Source organism: Tupaia chinensis, unplaced genomic scaffold (genome assembly GCF_000334495.1).
Source record: "Tupaia chinensis unplaced genomic scaffold, TupChi_1.0 Scaffold145519_1, whole genome shotgun sequence".
Classification (NCBI taxonomy): Eukaryota; Metazoa; Chordata; class Mammalia; order Scandentia; family Tupaiidae; genus Tupaia; species Tupaia belangeri.
Genome location: NW_006205376.1, coordinates 1,684,337 through 1,698,777, shown reverse-complemented (window position 1 = coordinate 1,698,777; position 14,441 = coordinate 1,684,337). Strand labels below are relative to the sequence as shown.

At 44.6% G+C, this 14,441-nt stretch overlaps 1 protein-coding gene across 1 annotated transcript in view; it reads left to right on the top strand.

The window, feature by feature from the left end:
* Nucleotides 1-14,441, top strand: part of PKP2 (plakophilin 2) — a gene marked incomplete at its 5' end in the record, with an annotated part of 109,934 nt that overhangs the window by 13,016 nt on the left and 82,477 nt on the right. Inside the window, 3 exon segments of the mRNA XM_014584052.2 lie at nucleotides 7,017-7,129; nucleotides 8,014-8,297; nucleotides 8,299-8,706. Coding sequence (XP_014439538.1) covers nucleotides 7,017-7,129; nucleotides 8,014-8,297; nucleotides 8,299-8,706 — 805 coding nt within the window.

Genomic DNA, 14,441 nt, shown 5'->3' with positions numbered 1-14,441 from the left:
GTGTGCTGAAGCGCCGGAGAGGAGAATGGAGGAGAAGGGATTGCAGCATGATCACCCCCCCCCCCGGGGGGTGAGGGGATTTTCCACTTTCTTTCCCTCTGTCAAGCACATACACCCTATAACAAAAACCCCTCAAAAAAAAAAAAAAAAAAAACAACAACAAACAAACTCACACCGGGCATGTGTGCATGTGTGCCCAAAATCCCGAGAAGAGAGTGGGGAAGATCCCGAGAGGAGAGTGGAAGAGAAGGGATTGCAGCATGGCCATCCCCACCTGGAGGGTGACTTCTTGCTTTCTATCTCTCTGTCTTTCCAGTGAGCACATGTGCCTTATGGCAAAAATCTCTCTCTTAAAAAAATGAACGTTCAGACCAGGGAAGAGAGAAAATTATATTGTCCTGTGAAGTCTATACTCTTGTAATCTTCAGAACAATTCTAATTCCTTCTACGGTCTAAACAAACAGACAGGCTCCCAAGCCATCACCCCACCCCCACAATTGCTTTGACCTGAATTGCTTGTTACATGAGGAGGTGGACTTCAAAGTTGCTCAGCAACTACCTGCTTTTTTTCCCCTAAAACAGGCTCCATGAAATGTCTGTGGTGTTCCTAGAAGAAAAGGTTTAGATGTTACTTGAGACCTTACTAATTTGAAATATTCCCTAGTAAATCATCACCATCTTTAGGAAACATCAAAAGGACATTATGCATTGTGCAAATGAAATAAATGGCTGGAAATTTTACAATAACATCATTGTGATCCTCAATGGCTGGGTTGATCAAAAACAACCAGAAAATTGAGCGCCACTGGTAAACAGCAGAACAAAAACTCTAAACTATAACACATTGTAAATTAACGTATGTACACTAGTGTAGCCTCTAGTGCAGATTAACTCATAAAAGTGTCCAAAAAAAGTTTTTGGGACCCAAATTCAATTTAAAATCATAACCCATTTTTGCATATTTCGTTTGTAGGACAGCAGAGATTTCTTTCCTTATCCATTGCTGTTTAAGGCTGAGACCCCTGTAACAAAAGACAGATTAACAAGAGAAAAGCATACAAATTTAAGTTTTATGTAACACAAGAACCCTCAGAAGTGAAAACCCATAGAAACAGGGAAAGTTGTGTATTTCACGTGCACAAGTATGATAGGACAGAGTGTAGTCTAAGGGTAATAAACAGGATAACTTAACAAGGCTTGTTTATTCCGATTCTTCCCTATGTGACTTCCCCTTCCTCTGGGTTTAGGGAGGACCCCTAGCCCTCTGGAATGAGAGTCTTGTGACTACTTCAGGGGAAGGTCAGCTTGATTTTATATGGCCCGTGTCAGGGAGACAGAGTGAGAAGGTGAACGTGAACTTTCTACTTTTGCTGTTTCTTCAAATGCTGAGGTGCCATATTTGGGGGTAGCATGTCCTGAGCCCAGTTACTTTACAATTGAAAGCATTTGGATGTATTCTTAGGCAAAGCTTTCACTTAGCAATCCTTGTCACAGCTGGGATTACTGGAAATTTAGGCATCTGAATGGTATTTTTAGACACATTAACAGTGGTTAATTGGAAACTGCAGACCAAGTCTGCAGATTTCTTCAACTTAGGGAAAATACCTACTACCTTTTTCCAAGCAACACATCCTTTGAAATAGAGTTACATGTTAATTTCCGGTGTAAGAAAATCTAGATTTTTGTGTTTAATTAATTTATAGCAGGATGTTCCTGTATGTATTATTGTATTATTGGTTTTTTATTTCTGTTTTTCAAAGAAAGACATGGCTGAAATATTTTATATGTTCAACACTTGTGGTTAGTTTCCATCCTGGTTAATATTTACCTTTTTTTTTTTTTTAAGTTTTTTTCGAAAGAGCACATGTGTGCTTGCTATAGAGAGACAGAGAGAAAGAGAAAGTGAAAGTCACCACCCCCTCCACCCCCCTAGGAGATGGCCATGCTGCAATCCCTTCTGCATTTTTCTCTCAGGATTTTGGGCACACAAATACACACACACACACACACACACACACACACATTATTTTCAAGCCGCCAGGTTCAGAACTTGAGCTGGCAGTAGGCCATTTGAGATTCAGTCACCTTAACCATCACACCATCTGCTAGCCCCAACATTTACCCTTTTTTTAAGAAAAAATGTACCCAGTCTAAAATTTCTTTAAAATCTTAGAACACAGCTGCTAATTCACCTTTAATCCACCACACTAATCTCAAACTCATGACTGCCTAGGCATATTAATCTGCATTATTCGTTATTTGAGCTTGGCCTTTTTAACCAGGGAAGACATGAATTCTAGCAGCCTACAGGTGGAATGTCAGGAGTCTTTTCTTGTTATATATATTCCATAGGAAGAGAAGCTGTGGCTTAAAAATCTAGTCTTACTGTTTTTCTTGTTACTGACTACCTTGCAGTTATTTTGGGAACCATTAAACTAGTCTCAGTTCAGTCATCTGGAAACTAAAGGAGAAGCTTTCTTTCTTTTTTTTTGGAGAGGTTTTTGCTACAGGGATCATGCACTCCCCAAGAGAGCCAGACAGACAGAAAGCTAGAAATCACCCCCCAGGGGGGATGGCCACATGGCAATCCCTTCTCCTCCATTTTCCTCTTGGGATCTGGCACACATGCACACTCGCCCAGTGTGAGTTTAAGCCACCAGGTCTGGGACTCAAACCGCGTTGGACTTCATGGGAGTCCAGTGACATAGCCATTACGCTAACTGCTGGTCCCGAAATGGCTAATTTCAAAATAGCCACCATAGGGAACCAGCAGTTAGCATAATGGTTATGTCGCTGGACTCCCACGTAGTCGACTGTGGTTTGCGTCCTGGACCCAGTGGCTTAAAACTCACGCCAGGCGCGTGTGCATGCGTGCCCAAGATCCTGAGAGGAGAATGGAGGAGAAGGGATTGCGGTGTGACCATCCCCTCTGGGGGGTGATTTCTCACTTTCTGTCTCTATGTCTCTGTCTGTCTGTCTGGCGAGCGCACACACCCTATAGCGAAAACCTCTCCAAAAAAAAAATAGCCACCATACAGTCAAACAGCAGAGAACAGTGAAAAAGAAGAACCCAGAGTTCAAACCTAACCATTAAATCTCTTTGCAATTTAAAAGCAAGTCATTTAGATTTCTTTATAAATGAAGATGATAATAATTGGCTCTGTATCACAAAATGTTGTAAGGAAAAATAATTTGAGCTCCCTAAGAGAAAAATAATATTGAAATATGAAGCATTTATATAAATTGCTGTAAAAAGCCTTAGAACCTACAGCAACAACTTGAATATTCAACATGAATTAAACATTTTACTTCAACAAGCCTGATTATTAAAATCACTGATTAATGAGCTATTTGATAGAATGTACTATTTCACCTGGATCCTTTCCAAAGATTGTTACACATCTAAAAAGTCTTCGCAGCAATCTCAGCTTCAAGATGGAAGTAGCTCCCTATTTTTTAAAAAATTATTTATTTATTTTTATTTATTCATTCATTTATTTTTAATTTGACCAGAGAGAGACAGAGATAGAGAGAGAGAAAGGGAAAGTGAGAAAGTAAGCCACCAGGTCCGGGGACTTGAACACTGGTCAGGCATGTGGAAGTGTCCAGCGCCTTAACCACCACGCCACCTGCTGGTCCCAGTAGCTCCCTATTAACTGTCCCTAAATATCTACCAACTTACTCCTCAAAGTAGGGCAAGGGTAATACTGCAGGCGTTGATGGGCCCCCTTTGTTCTTGTATTCCAAAAATCGAACGCTCTCATCACCTGCCATTTTATCATAGAGTAGCAAAAATTAATGGTCCCAGCTAGATCCACGTATGTATGATCATTTGTATTTCCCCATTCTAAACTGTCTCTGACTTTCTTATATTCAGTTTTTATGTAGCTTGAAATTTCCAAGATAAATACCTCTAAACTATTTTTTTTTTTCATTTTTTATTTTTTAATTTTTACCACAGGGTGCATGTGCTCTCACCAGAGAGAGAGAAGGGAGGGGAGTGAGAAATAACCCGGCAGGAAGGATGGCCATGCTGCAATTCCTTCTTCTCCATTCTCGTCTCAGGATTTTGTGCACACATGCACATGCCTGGCATGTTTTTCAAGCCGTAGGGTTGGAACTTGAAATTCACAGTTAGCCATGTGGGATCTAGTCATATTAGCCACCACACCATTTGCAGGTTCCTAAACTACTTTTTAACGAGATCATACATTTGGTTTCCTATGACTCAATTGATCATTTCATGGCTGGCCACAGTCTCTGTAGAAAAGGTTTCTGAGCCTGGTATCCATGTTCTTGCAGTCCCAGCTACTCCAGAAGGCTGGGGCAGGAATATCATGAACTCAAGGCAAGCCTGAGTAACATAATGAGAGAGAAAGGGGGAAGGAAATAAGGAAAAGAGAAAGAAAGAAGAGAGGAAAAGGAGAAGGGGGGAAGACAGAAAAGAAAAAATTGAGAGTGTTCGATGAGAGTGGGGGAGAGCTAGTTGAAGCACTCTGCCTCATCTCCCACATGCCCCATCCTGTCTGTGCTCTCCACGTCCCCAGACTCTCCTGTGTTTGGAGGCTTATGATTAGTACCTATCCTGCTGGCCTCCTTTCCCACACCAGCAGGGTCCTTGCAGCCCTGACTCCCTGATAACCTGGGGGAGTGCAGATTGGGGAAGAAAGGGAAACATGAGTGCAGAGCTGAGGCCTAAGCATTAGCCCAGGCAGGAGTCCCAGCAGGGCACTGAGAGGTGAATCCTTAAAGCCCACTCCTAGTGTTTGCTGTGCAGGCCGGGGTGGGGGCTTTTCCCTTATTCAAGGTCCAGGTGTTGTCTGTCATGGAGGCTAAACATTAAGGTGCTGCCTGACCTTTTGCCAGTCTTCTTGGAAAAATCAAGCCCATAGAAAGAAGCTATGTCTGGCTTACCTCACCTCTTATCTTACTATTATCATTATTGCCAGAAGGCACATATGCTTGTGAGAGAGAGAGAGAGAAAGAGAAATCACTGCCCCCCATGGGGCATAGTCATACCTCAATCCTTTTCCCTCCATTTCCCCATCCCATAGGGATTTGGGGTACACAAAATCTGCCACCAGGGTCAGGATTCAGACTGTGGTTGGCCACGGATCCAGTTTCCTATGCAAAGGGCTTAACTGCTGTGCTATGGGGCTAGCCCAACTTCCCTCATCTTTAGAGTGACAGTTCAAAGCCTGCAGCTGCCTCCCCCAGGAATCCTGGAGGCTGAGAATTACTTGCCAGTCAGATTGGCTCCGGGAAGTAAAGACACATGTACAAGCATAATTTGGGATAGATTCAGACTTCTTAGTTCTCTGGCAATAACAATCTTCATTCTCCCTCCCCCTTAGAATAACTTGTGAATGTATTATTAGTCTCTTGAAATTCTGACTTGATAAAAATTTGGAAAAGTATGCTGGTATGTTCCAATTATATTGGAAAGGAACTGCTTGTGTTGTTTCATTCTCAACATATTTCATGAATCACTGAAGCCTAGAAGAGTTAATTGAGCATATTTTCCCCTCAGATTTCTAAAAGAATGCCTCGTGAAAGAAAAAGAAATTCTGCTTAAAATTAGGGAACCAGAAAGTACCTAGGTTTTAGAGACCTTTGAAAGAAATTCTTGATAAGGTAGTAAGACATTACAGGGGGGGAAAAAAGAAGGAAAAAGGGGTGGAAGGACACAATACAGTCTCCTCCTCACAGTGGAGTAACTTAAGATGTATGAGACCTGCATCATTGAGAATCCCTGTGGATTCCACCGAACTGAGCACAAAGGGTTGCCTCCTACTCAGGGTCTGCATGAATGTGGGCTGGTTCTTAGACCACCAAACAAAGGAGCCAGGTTATCCCACAAAAGAGTCATTTGTAAATAGAGGTTGATTTCCTGTACTGCCTAGTGCTCACGGTGCCAAATAACTGGACCCCCAAGCTGAGTCTTGGCTCGGAGTTGATCCATGTTTTCTTTGACCACACTGACCCACCTTGTTGTTTATACAAGCCATCTTATCTAGTGGTGTTGAGTCACAATTGTATTTATTGCCTACACCTGCTTATTCCAAGCAGCTTCTGTGTTCCCACCCTGAGAACAGGGTTCTCTGACGTGAGAAAGTGTGAATGTTATAGTACAGATCACCTAAGCCAATAAATGAGCCCCAAGATCGTCAGCATTGTAACGGCCAGACATTTTTGTGTATCTTCTTTATCCTTTTTCTAAGTTGTTTTTTTTGTTTTTTGTTTTTTGGTTTTTGTTTTTTTGTTTTTAGATTTTTGCCATAGGGGACACTTGCACTCACTAGAGAAAAAGATAGAGAAGGAAAGTGAGAAGTCATCCCCCAGGGGAGATGCCCACACCACAGTCCCTTCTCCTCCAGTCTCCTCTCAGGATTGGACATGTATGCACACTCACCTGGCAGGTTTTTCAAGCTGCCAGGTCTGGGAATCCAACCTCAGAGCTGACCATATGGGATCCAGTGCCCTAACCACCACACCACCCGCTGTCCCCATCTTTTTAAATTTTAATAAAACTTTCATTTTGAAAACTAGTAGAGAATGTTTTCATAAGCTTTGATCATTTCCTATTAAACCAGTACTTTAAAACACCAGTATAGGGACCAGCAGTTGGTGTAATGGCTATGTCACTGGACTCCCATGTAGTCAACTGCAGTTTGAATCCCGGACCCAGTGTCTTAAACTCAAGCCAGGCGTGTGAGCGTGCGTGCCAAAGATCCTGAGAGGAGATTGGAGGAGAAGGGATTGCGGCGTGGCCATTACACCTGGGGGATGATTTCTCGTTTTCTGTTTCTCTCTGTCTTTCTGGTGAGCGTACGTGCCCTATAGCAAACTAAAACAATGCAAAACTTACGTGCCCCTAAACAAAAACCCTCCAAAAAAAAAAAAAAAAAACAAATATAAGTTTAATGCCCAGTAAAATTTAACCTACAGTTGTAATACAGTCTCTATTGATTGGTCTTCTTATATTCTGAATTATTTTAATATCTGCTTGATTGCAGGAAATCTTCACCGAACCAGCAGTGTTCCTGAGTATGTCTACAACTTACACTTGGTTGAAAATGATTTCGCTGGAGGGCGTTCCCCCATTACTAAAACTTATGACATGCAAAAGGTAGGATGTCAAAGAATATAATTCTAGTTATCAGATTACCATGAAAACAATTTCAAACTTTCTTTTTCCTTTTCTTTTGTTTTCTTTTTTTCTTTCTTTCTTTCTTTTCTTTTCTTTCTTTCTTGCTTTAGAGTGTGTGCCCTTGAGGGGGATGGAGTAAGAAGTCATCCCACAGAGGGGATGGGCACACCACAGTGCTGTCTCCTCCAGACTGCTTTTGGGATTTTGGGCACACAAGCACACATACCTGGTGTGATTTCCAAGTCTCCGGGTCCAGGACTCAAAGAGTGCAGTCTGCTATGTAAGATAAAACACCTTAAGCTCCATGCCACCTGCTGGCCCCTGGATTGTTTTTCAGTGTTTACCTTTCCTGAGTATTATGATTTCCTAAATACATTTTGAAAGATTCATTTTGTGTGGACACCATAGAAAACTGGGGACTTTAAACAGAATTAAGTCCTAGTGCAAATAATTGTGACTCAGGTCGGTCAGGTCCTGTTTTAAAAAACGGGTAGAGGACCAGCAGTTAGCGTAATGGCTATGTTGCTGGATTCCCATGTAGTCTACTGCGGTTTGCATCCCGGACCCAGTGGCCTGAAACTCACGCCGGGCGCGTGTGCATGCGTGCCCAAGATCCCGAGAGGAGAATGGAGCAGAAGGGATTGCAGCGTGACCATCCCCCTCGGGGGGTGATTTCTCGCTTTCTGTCTCTCTGTCTCTCTCTGTCTGTCTGGCAAGTGCACGCGCCCTATAGCGAAAATCTCTCAAAAAAAAAAAAAATGGTAAAATTCTCCATCTGAGTCAGAGAAAGGGACCCCTGTAATGGTCTTCCAGGAAGGTGGAACCGACCTCGTTCCTCCTGTAAGCGTTATTTCTGTCTGCAGGCTGGCACGGTCGCCTATGAGAGCCGCTGGGGGAGAGGGCCGGCGCAGTACAGCTCGCAGAAGTCGGTGGAGGAGCGGACGTTCCGGTCCCGCCAGCCTCTCCGGAGGCTGGAGATCTCCCCCGACAGCAGCCCCGAGAGGGTCCATTACGCGCACAGCGAGTACCACTACAGCCAGCGAGGCCAGGCGGGGCACACGCTGCGGCGCCAAGAGAGCAGGCGGTCCACCCTCCTCGCGCCACCGCGGTACGCGCGCTCGGAAATCGTGGGCTTCCAGCGGGGCGGCGAGCCGGCAGCGCCACTATGACACTTACCACAGGCAGTACCAGTACGCGGTGAACGACGCGGCCTTTGACGGCGTCCCTGTCAACCCCGCCCTGCTCACGTACCCGCGGCCGGGGACCAGTCACAGCATGGGCAACCTGCTGGAAAAAGAGAACTACATGAGTTCGGGGCCTGTGGCCGGGCAGGTCAGGCCCCTGGTGCCCTTGCAGCCAGTCAGCCAGAACCGGGCCGCCAGGGCCTCCTGGCACCAGAGCTCCTTCCACAGCACGTGCACGATGCGGGAGGCCGGGCCCAGTGGCACTCTGGACGCCGGCGCCAGGAGGGCGCACATGACTGTGGGCCAGGTGGCCGCGGGGGCAAGCGGGAATCTGCTGGTGGAGAGGAACGCCTTCGCCGACAGCCAGCTCGGGTGAGTCCCCTTCCCAAGCTGCACCCAGCCGGTGCCAGCACATTCTGTTCCCGCAGCCCTGACAGCGTGAGCAGGCTGCTGGCTCTGGCGAGAGCAACTCTGTCCCAGAGATAAGCGATTAAAATAATGACTTTTCAGGCAGCTGCCTAATTGACAGGTCTGCCTATTTACCTTTGGGCGGGGGCCAAGCTACCTGCTCAGGTGGCAGCTTTGCAGTGAGGTGGGATGTTCAGTCGTCTATTCGGGTCTGAATGCTGGCTGAAGGCATCCCACCCCGGCTATAGGACATGGGCGCTGAAGCAGAGCAGGCTCCCAAGTAGACCAAGAAACTGACAATGGAGAGTGCATTTTCTTTCTTTCTTTCTTTCCTTCCTTCCTTTCTTTCTTTCTTTCTTTTTTAGAATTATCCAATTTAACTTTTATTTATTTATTCATTTATTCTAACTTGGCCAGGGGGGTGGGGGATTTATTTATTCATTTATTCTAACTTGGCCAGAGAGGGAGGGGGGGGGGAAGGTGAGAAAGCAAGCTGCCATGTCTGGGACTCAAACTGCAGTAGGCCATGTGGGAGTCTAGTACCCCCCAACCACCACGCCACCTGCCCACCCAAGAGTGCATTTTCTTAATTATTCCTTGAAATGAAGGGTAAGACACAATGCGTATTCCTGGTGCTCAGCATGAACCTCAAATACTTTAGGAACCAGCAGGTGTTGTAATGGCTAGGTTGGTGGACTCCTATGTAGTGGACCACACCTCACGTCTGGGACCTAGTGACTTAAACTCAGACCAGGTATATGTGTGTGTGTGTGTGTGGGTTCCCAAAATCCCGAGAGGAGAATGGAGAAGGGATTGCAGTGTGGCCATCTCCCCTGGGCGTGATTTCTTGCTTTTTGTCTCTCTGACTCTCTCCAGAGAGTATACACACCCTATAGCAAAAATCTCTCTAAAAAAAGTTTATTTATTTTTTCCATGAGTGAGTGAAACCAAGAGGCAGGTACCCCTACAAGGTCCTCACACTGTGATACACCCTCAGTCCCAGCCAGCTCGGATCATGGACAGTGTGTATGTGCCTGGTGTGTACAGAGAAGCCTCAGGATATGAACCCAGAATCTTCTCATTGGGGCTAGCATCGCAGAATATTGTTTTACTGCTGTGCCACTACTGCTGGCTTCAAATGCTGTTTTGGTAGCTACTACTGTAAGAAGTAGGCAGCTGATTTCTCTTTTTTTTTCTTTTTCGGAGAGGTTTTTTGCTACAGGGTGTGTGCACTCGCCAGAAAGACACAGAGAGACAGAGAAACAGAAAGCAAGAAATCCCCCCCCAGGGGGGATGGTCACGCCGCAATCCGTTCTCCTCCATTCTCATCTCAGGACCTTGGACACTCATGCACACATGCCCGACGTGAGTTTAAGCCACTGGGTCTGGGACTCGAACGGCAGTTGACTACATGGGAGTCCAGTGACATAGCCATTACGCTAACTGCTGGTCCCCTGGCAGCTGATATTTTTAGATATCTCTTTTCTTTCTTTGATACTTGATACATTTTCTTTTCCTTTTTATTTTTCGTTCTTATTGTTTTAGTTTTTGCTATAGTAGTGTGTGCTCCGCAGAGAGAAAAAGAGAGAGGGAGATAGGAAGTGAGAAATCGCCCAATCCCTTCTCCTCCATTTTCCTCTCAGGATCTTGGGCACACACACACACACACACACACACACAAATATCCAGAGTGAGTTTCAAGCCAGAAGGTAAAGTCTAGGACTTGAACCTGCACAGTCAACCATGTGGAATAGAGTGCCTTCATTCCAATGCCACCTGCAGGTTCAATATCTTTACTCTTTGATCAGTGACTTGTGGGCATTTTTGACAATACTGAATAATAAAAATAATTGCATTTTCAAAGTTATTCCTTTACTTTTCCTATTTTCTTTGTGGCCTGACTAATGTAGATTTTGGAACTTAGCTTTCATTTAGGTTTAATGCTTGAGCACAAATTTTGTAAGCTGAGGAAGATTCTGAAAGAAAAGTAGATAAATGGAGGGATGATTAGATCAGTAACTCCTGAAATACTAATCTAATAACATTAGAGTGAAACATTGGATGTGTGATTGATGTTTGATTGCTAAAGCTGCTTAATGGTAGTTGTTTCCTTTGATCACCTTTTAAAATAAAATTGTACAATTTACCCATTGACTAGGTAACCACTTTTCCAAAAGATGTTAGGGAACTAGCCAGATGGCACAGGCAATGGGGCGCTGCTCTGCAATGCCGGAGTCCATGTGGGAAGGCTTTGGGTTCATGTCCTGGGTCTTCTTCAGCACACGGGGCTCGCCCACAGCATGCCTGTGATCCTAGCTGCCTGCAGGGCTAGGGGAGGATCCTCGTGTGAAGACCCTGTCAAGGATGCCTGTTCATCTCTCACTCTTTCAGGAATTAAACAAACTTGAAAATATATGTATTTTAGGACTTATCTAATCATAAAGGAGAAAATATTTTTAATTAAGCAATGTTTAGTAAGAGATATCTAATCTTTTTTGTAGAAAGTAGATCTTTGGCAATATGAACATACTTATAAAGAGAAAAAGAATACATCAGGTGGGGCCAGTTGATGGCATAATGGTTACATCACTGGACTCCTACATAGTCAGCCATGGTTCAAGTCCCAGACCTGGTGGCTTGAAACTCACGCTGGACATATGTGCATGCGCGCCCCAAATCCCGAGAGGAGAATGGAGGAGAAGGGATTGTGGCATGGCCAGCCCCCCAGGGGGTGATTTCTCTGTCTCTCTGGTAAGCGCACTCGCCTGATAGCAAAAATAAAACTCTATCAAAAAAAAAAAAGAATGCACCAGGTAATTTTTTCTTCCATAAATTGATAAAGATTTTTAAAAAGAGTTATTTATTTATTATTTATTAATTTGACCAGAGAGAGAGAAAATGAGAAAGCAAGCTGCCAGGCCCAGGACTTGACTGGGTCAGCTATGTGAGAGTCAAACGCCTTAACCACCATGCCACCTGCTGGCCCGATAGGAACTTTTAAATAGATAAGTCTTAAGTTTATTGAATGCCTACCTTGGTCTGGGACTTTTAGTAGGCATGATTCTACCAAAAAAATCTTAACTAAAACAAAACTGTCATTCCACATCCTCCAGTAACTGACCTACCTGTTACATTCCCAATGCAGCATATCCTAGAGATTCACCAATTCTCCTACCTACTCCTATCTCCAACTATAGTCCTACCAGTTATAAACCTGAGAGTCATTCTCATATATTCCCTCCATTGTCACATGGCACCAGGCCTTTTTTTTTTTTTTCCTCTGTAAAGGGAGATGTGTGTGTGTGTGTGTGTGTGTTTAAAAAAAAACTGTTTTATTTATGTATTTATTTATTTATTGAGATTTTGCCTTAGAGCACATGCACTTGCCAGAGAACAACAGAGACAGTGAGCGGGAAAGTGAGAAATCACCTGCCCTCCAGGGACAAATGGCCACACCACAATTCCTTCTCCTCTATTCTCCCCCCAAGATCCTTGGTGTGTGTGCACACGAACCCAGTGTGGGTTTCAAGCCACTGGGTCTGGGACTTGAACTGCGGTCAGCCATATGGGAGTCCAAGACTATAACCGCTATACCATCTGCTGGCCCCTATTTATTTATTTAATTTGCTATAGGGCATGAGCACTCCCCAGAGAGAGATAGAAAGAGAGAAAATGAGAAAGCACACCTTGGGTGGGTGGCCACACCATAACTCCTTCTCTGTTCTCCTCCTGGGATTTTGGAAATGCACACACACATGCCCAGTGTGTCTTTCTTTTTTGCCTTTTTTTAAAAAATTTATTTTCTTATTTTAATTTGACCAGAGAAGAACAGAATGAAAGAGAGGAAGAGAGAGAGAGAGAGAGGAGGAAAATGAGAAAGCAAACTGTCAGATCCAGGACTTGAACTGCATTCGACCATGTGGGAGTCCAGCACCCTCAACTACCACACCACCTGCCAACCCCAGCCCAGTGTGTCTTTCAAGCCACCAGGTCTGAGACTTGTACTGCATGGTCAGCCACGTGGGAACCGGCTGTCTTAACCATCAGGCTGCTCGTTGGCCTGCATCTTATATTTTTACTGTTCTCCGCCATCTCCACTGCTCAGTTTCTCTGCTGCTGGTCTTCCTCACTCAGAACTGGTCTCTAGGCCCGTCAGGATGACCTTCACAGATGGTGTCTCTCCCCGGTTTATGACCTTTCCATAATGTTTGCTGAGTGCCTGTGCTTTCTCAGCATGGCACACGAAGTCTCATGTTTTCCCCTTATCATTTCAACCCCTTCTTCCACTTTCTCTCACTGTTCATCACCACCATCCCCAAACACGTGCACACACAAGCACCCAAACCACTTGGAACCTTTTGCAGTTTATTTTTTGTTCTCAAGGTTTATGCCACAGGGCACGTGAACTCGCCAAAGAGAGGCATAGAAAGGAAAAGTGAGAAATTGCCCTCCTGGGGGCATGGCCATGCTGCAGTGCCATCTCTTCCTTCTCTTCCTCGGGTTTGGGGCACTCACATATGTGTCTACCATGACTTTTTTTTTTTTTAAGAATTATTTTAACTTTATTTGCTAATTTATTTATTTATTTTCAATTTGATCAAAGAGGGACAGAGCAAGAGCAAGACAGAGAAAGGGAGAATGAGAAAGCAAGCCGCCAGGTTCAGGACTCGAACCACAGGGCCATGTGGGAGTCCAGCGTCCTCAACCATCACCCCACCTGCCGGCCCAAGCCTGCTGTGATTTTTAAGCACTAGGTCTAGGACTCAAACTGTGGTCATTCGTGTGGGAGTCGAGTGCCTTAACCACCACACCACCTGCTGGCCCCTTGCACTTTTCTTAATGCGAGATAATTTATTTATTCTTCTCCACACACATTTTTATTCTCTTTTTCTTCCTCCTTCCCTCCCTCCCTCTCTCTCCCTCTCTCTCTCTCTCTCTTAACTTCTTCCCTCTTTCCTTCCCTTGCTGTTCTCTCTCTCCATCCCAGCTCTTTACAGATGTAGCTACTTTTCCCTGGCTACCCCTAACTCTGGATTTAGCTCACATGCCACCTTTTCTCTAACCACTTCCTCCCCAATCTAGTTGAGGTGTCCCAAATAGCAGCATTGTGCGAATGTCTTTTTCAGAGTAATATATTGGGGTTATTCATTTACTTATCTGTTCTCCTGCTAGACTTTGGGCTTTTTATGAGTGTCTTACTCATCCTTACGTTCTCAGCACCCTGGAAACTGATCTCAGGTCTATGATAGGCACTGCAGAAATCAATGGTAAAAAAGGGCAGAAAATAAAGGAGAAGTGATATATAAATTCTTTGATTTTTATTGTCTGGGTCCTTGTATTGCCCTAATTGGAGAAGACCCAGCAGGGGGGTGCCTGTGGTAGGGTACTGCTGCACAGTACTGATGCAATATGGGAAGGCCTAGGGTTTGTTTCCTGTGTCAACCTGAGCACACTGGGCACACCTCTGGGCACATCCGTAGCCTGGTTGGCTGGAAGGTGGGGGGAAGGTCAACAAGATATGGCAAGGCCGGTAAGGGTCAGCCTGTCTCTGTCAGCAGAAAGAAACTTTTTTTTTTTTTAATGTAGCCATCCTATTGTATTTTGGATTATTGTTTTAATGGGCAGTGTTGGTTTTGTGAGAGTATTTAATCACATTTCAAAGAATCTAGAAGGAACACATGGTGGGTCAAGAAGTTTAA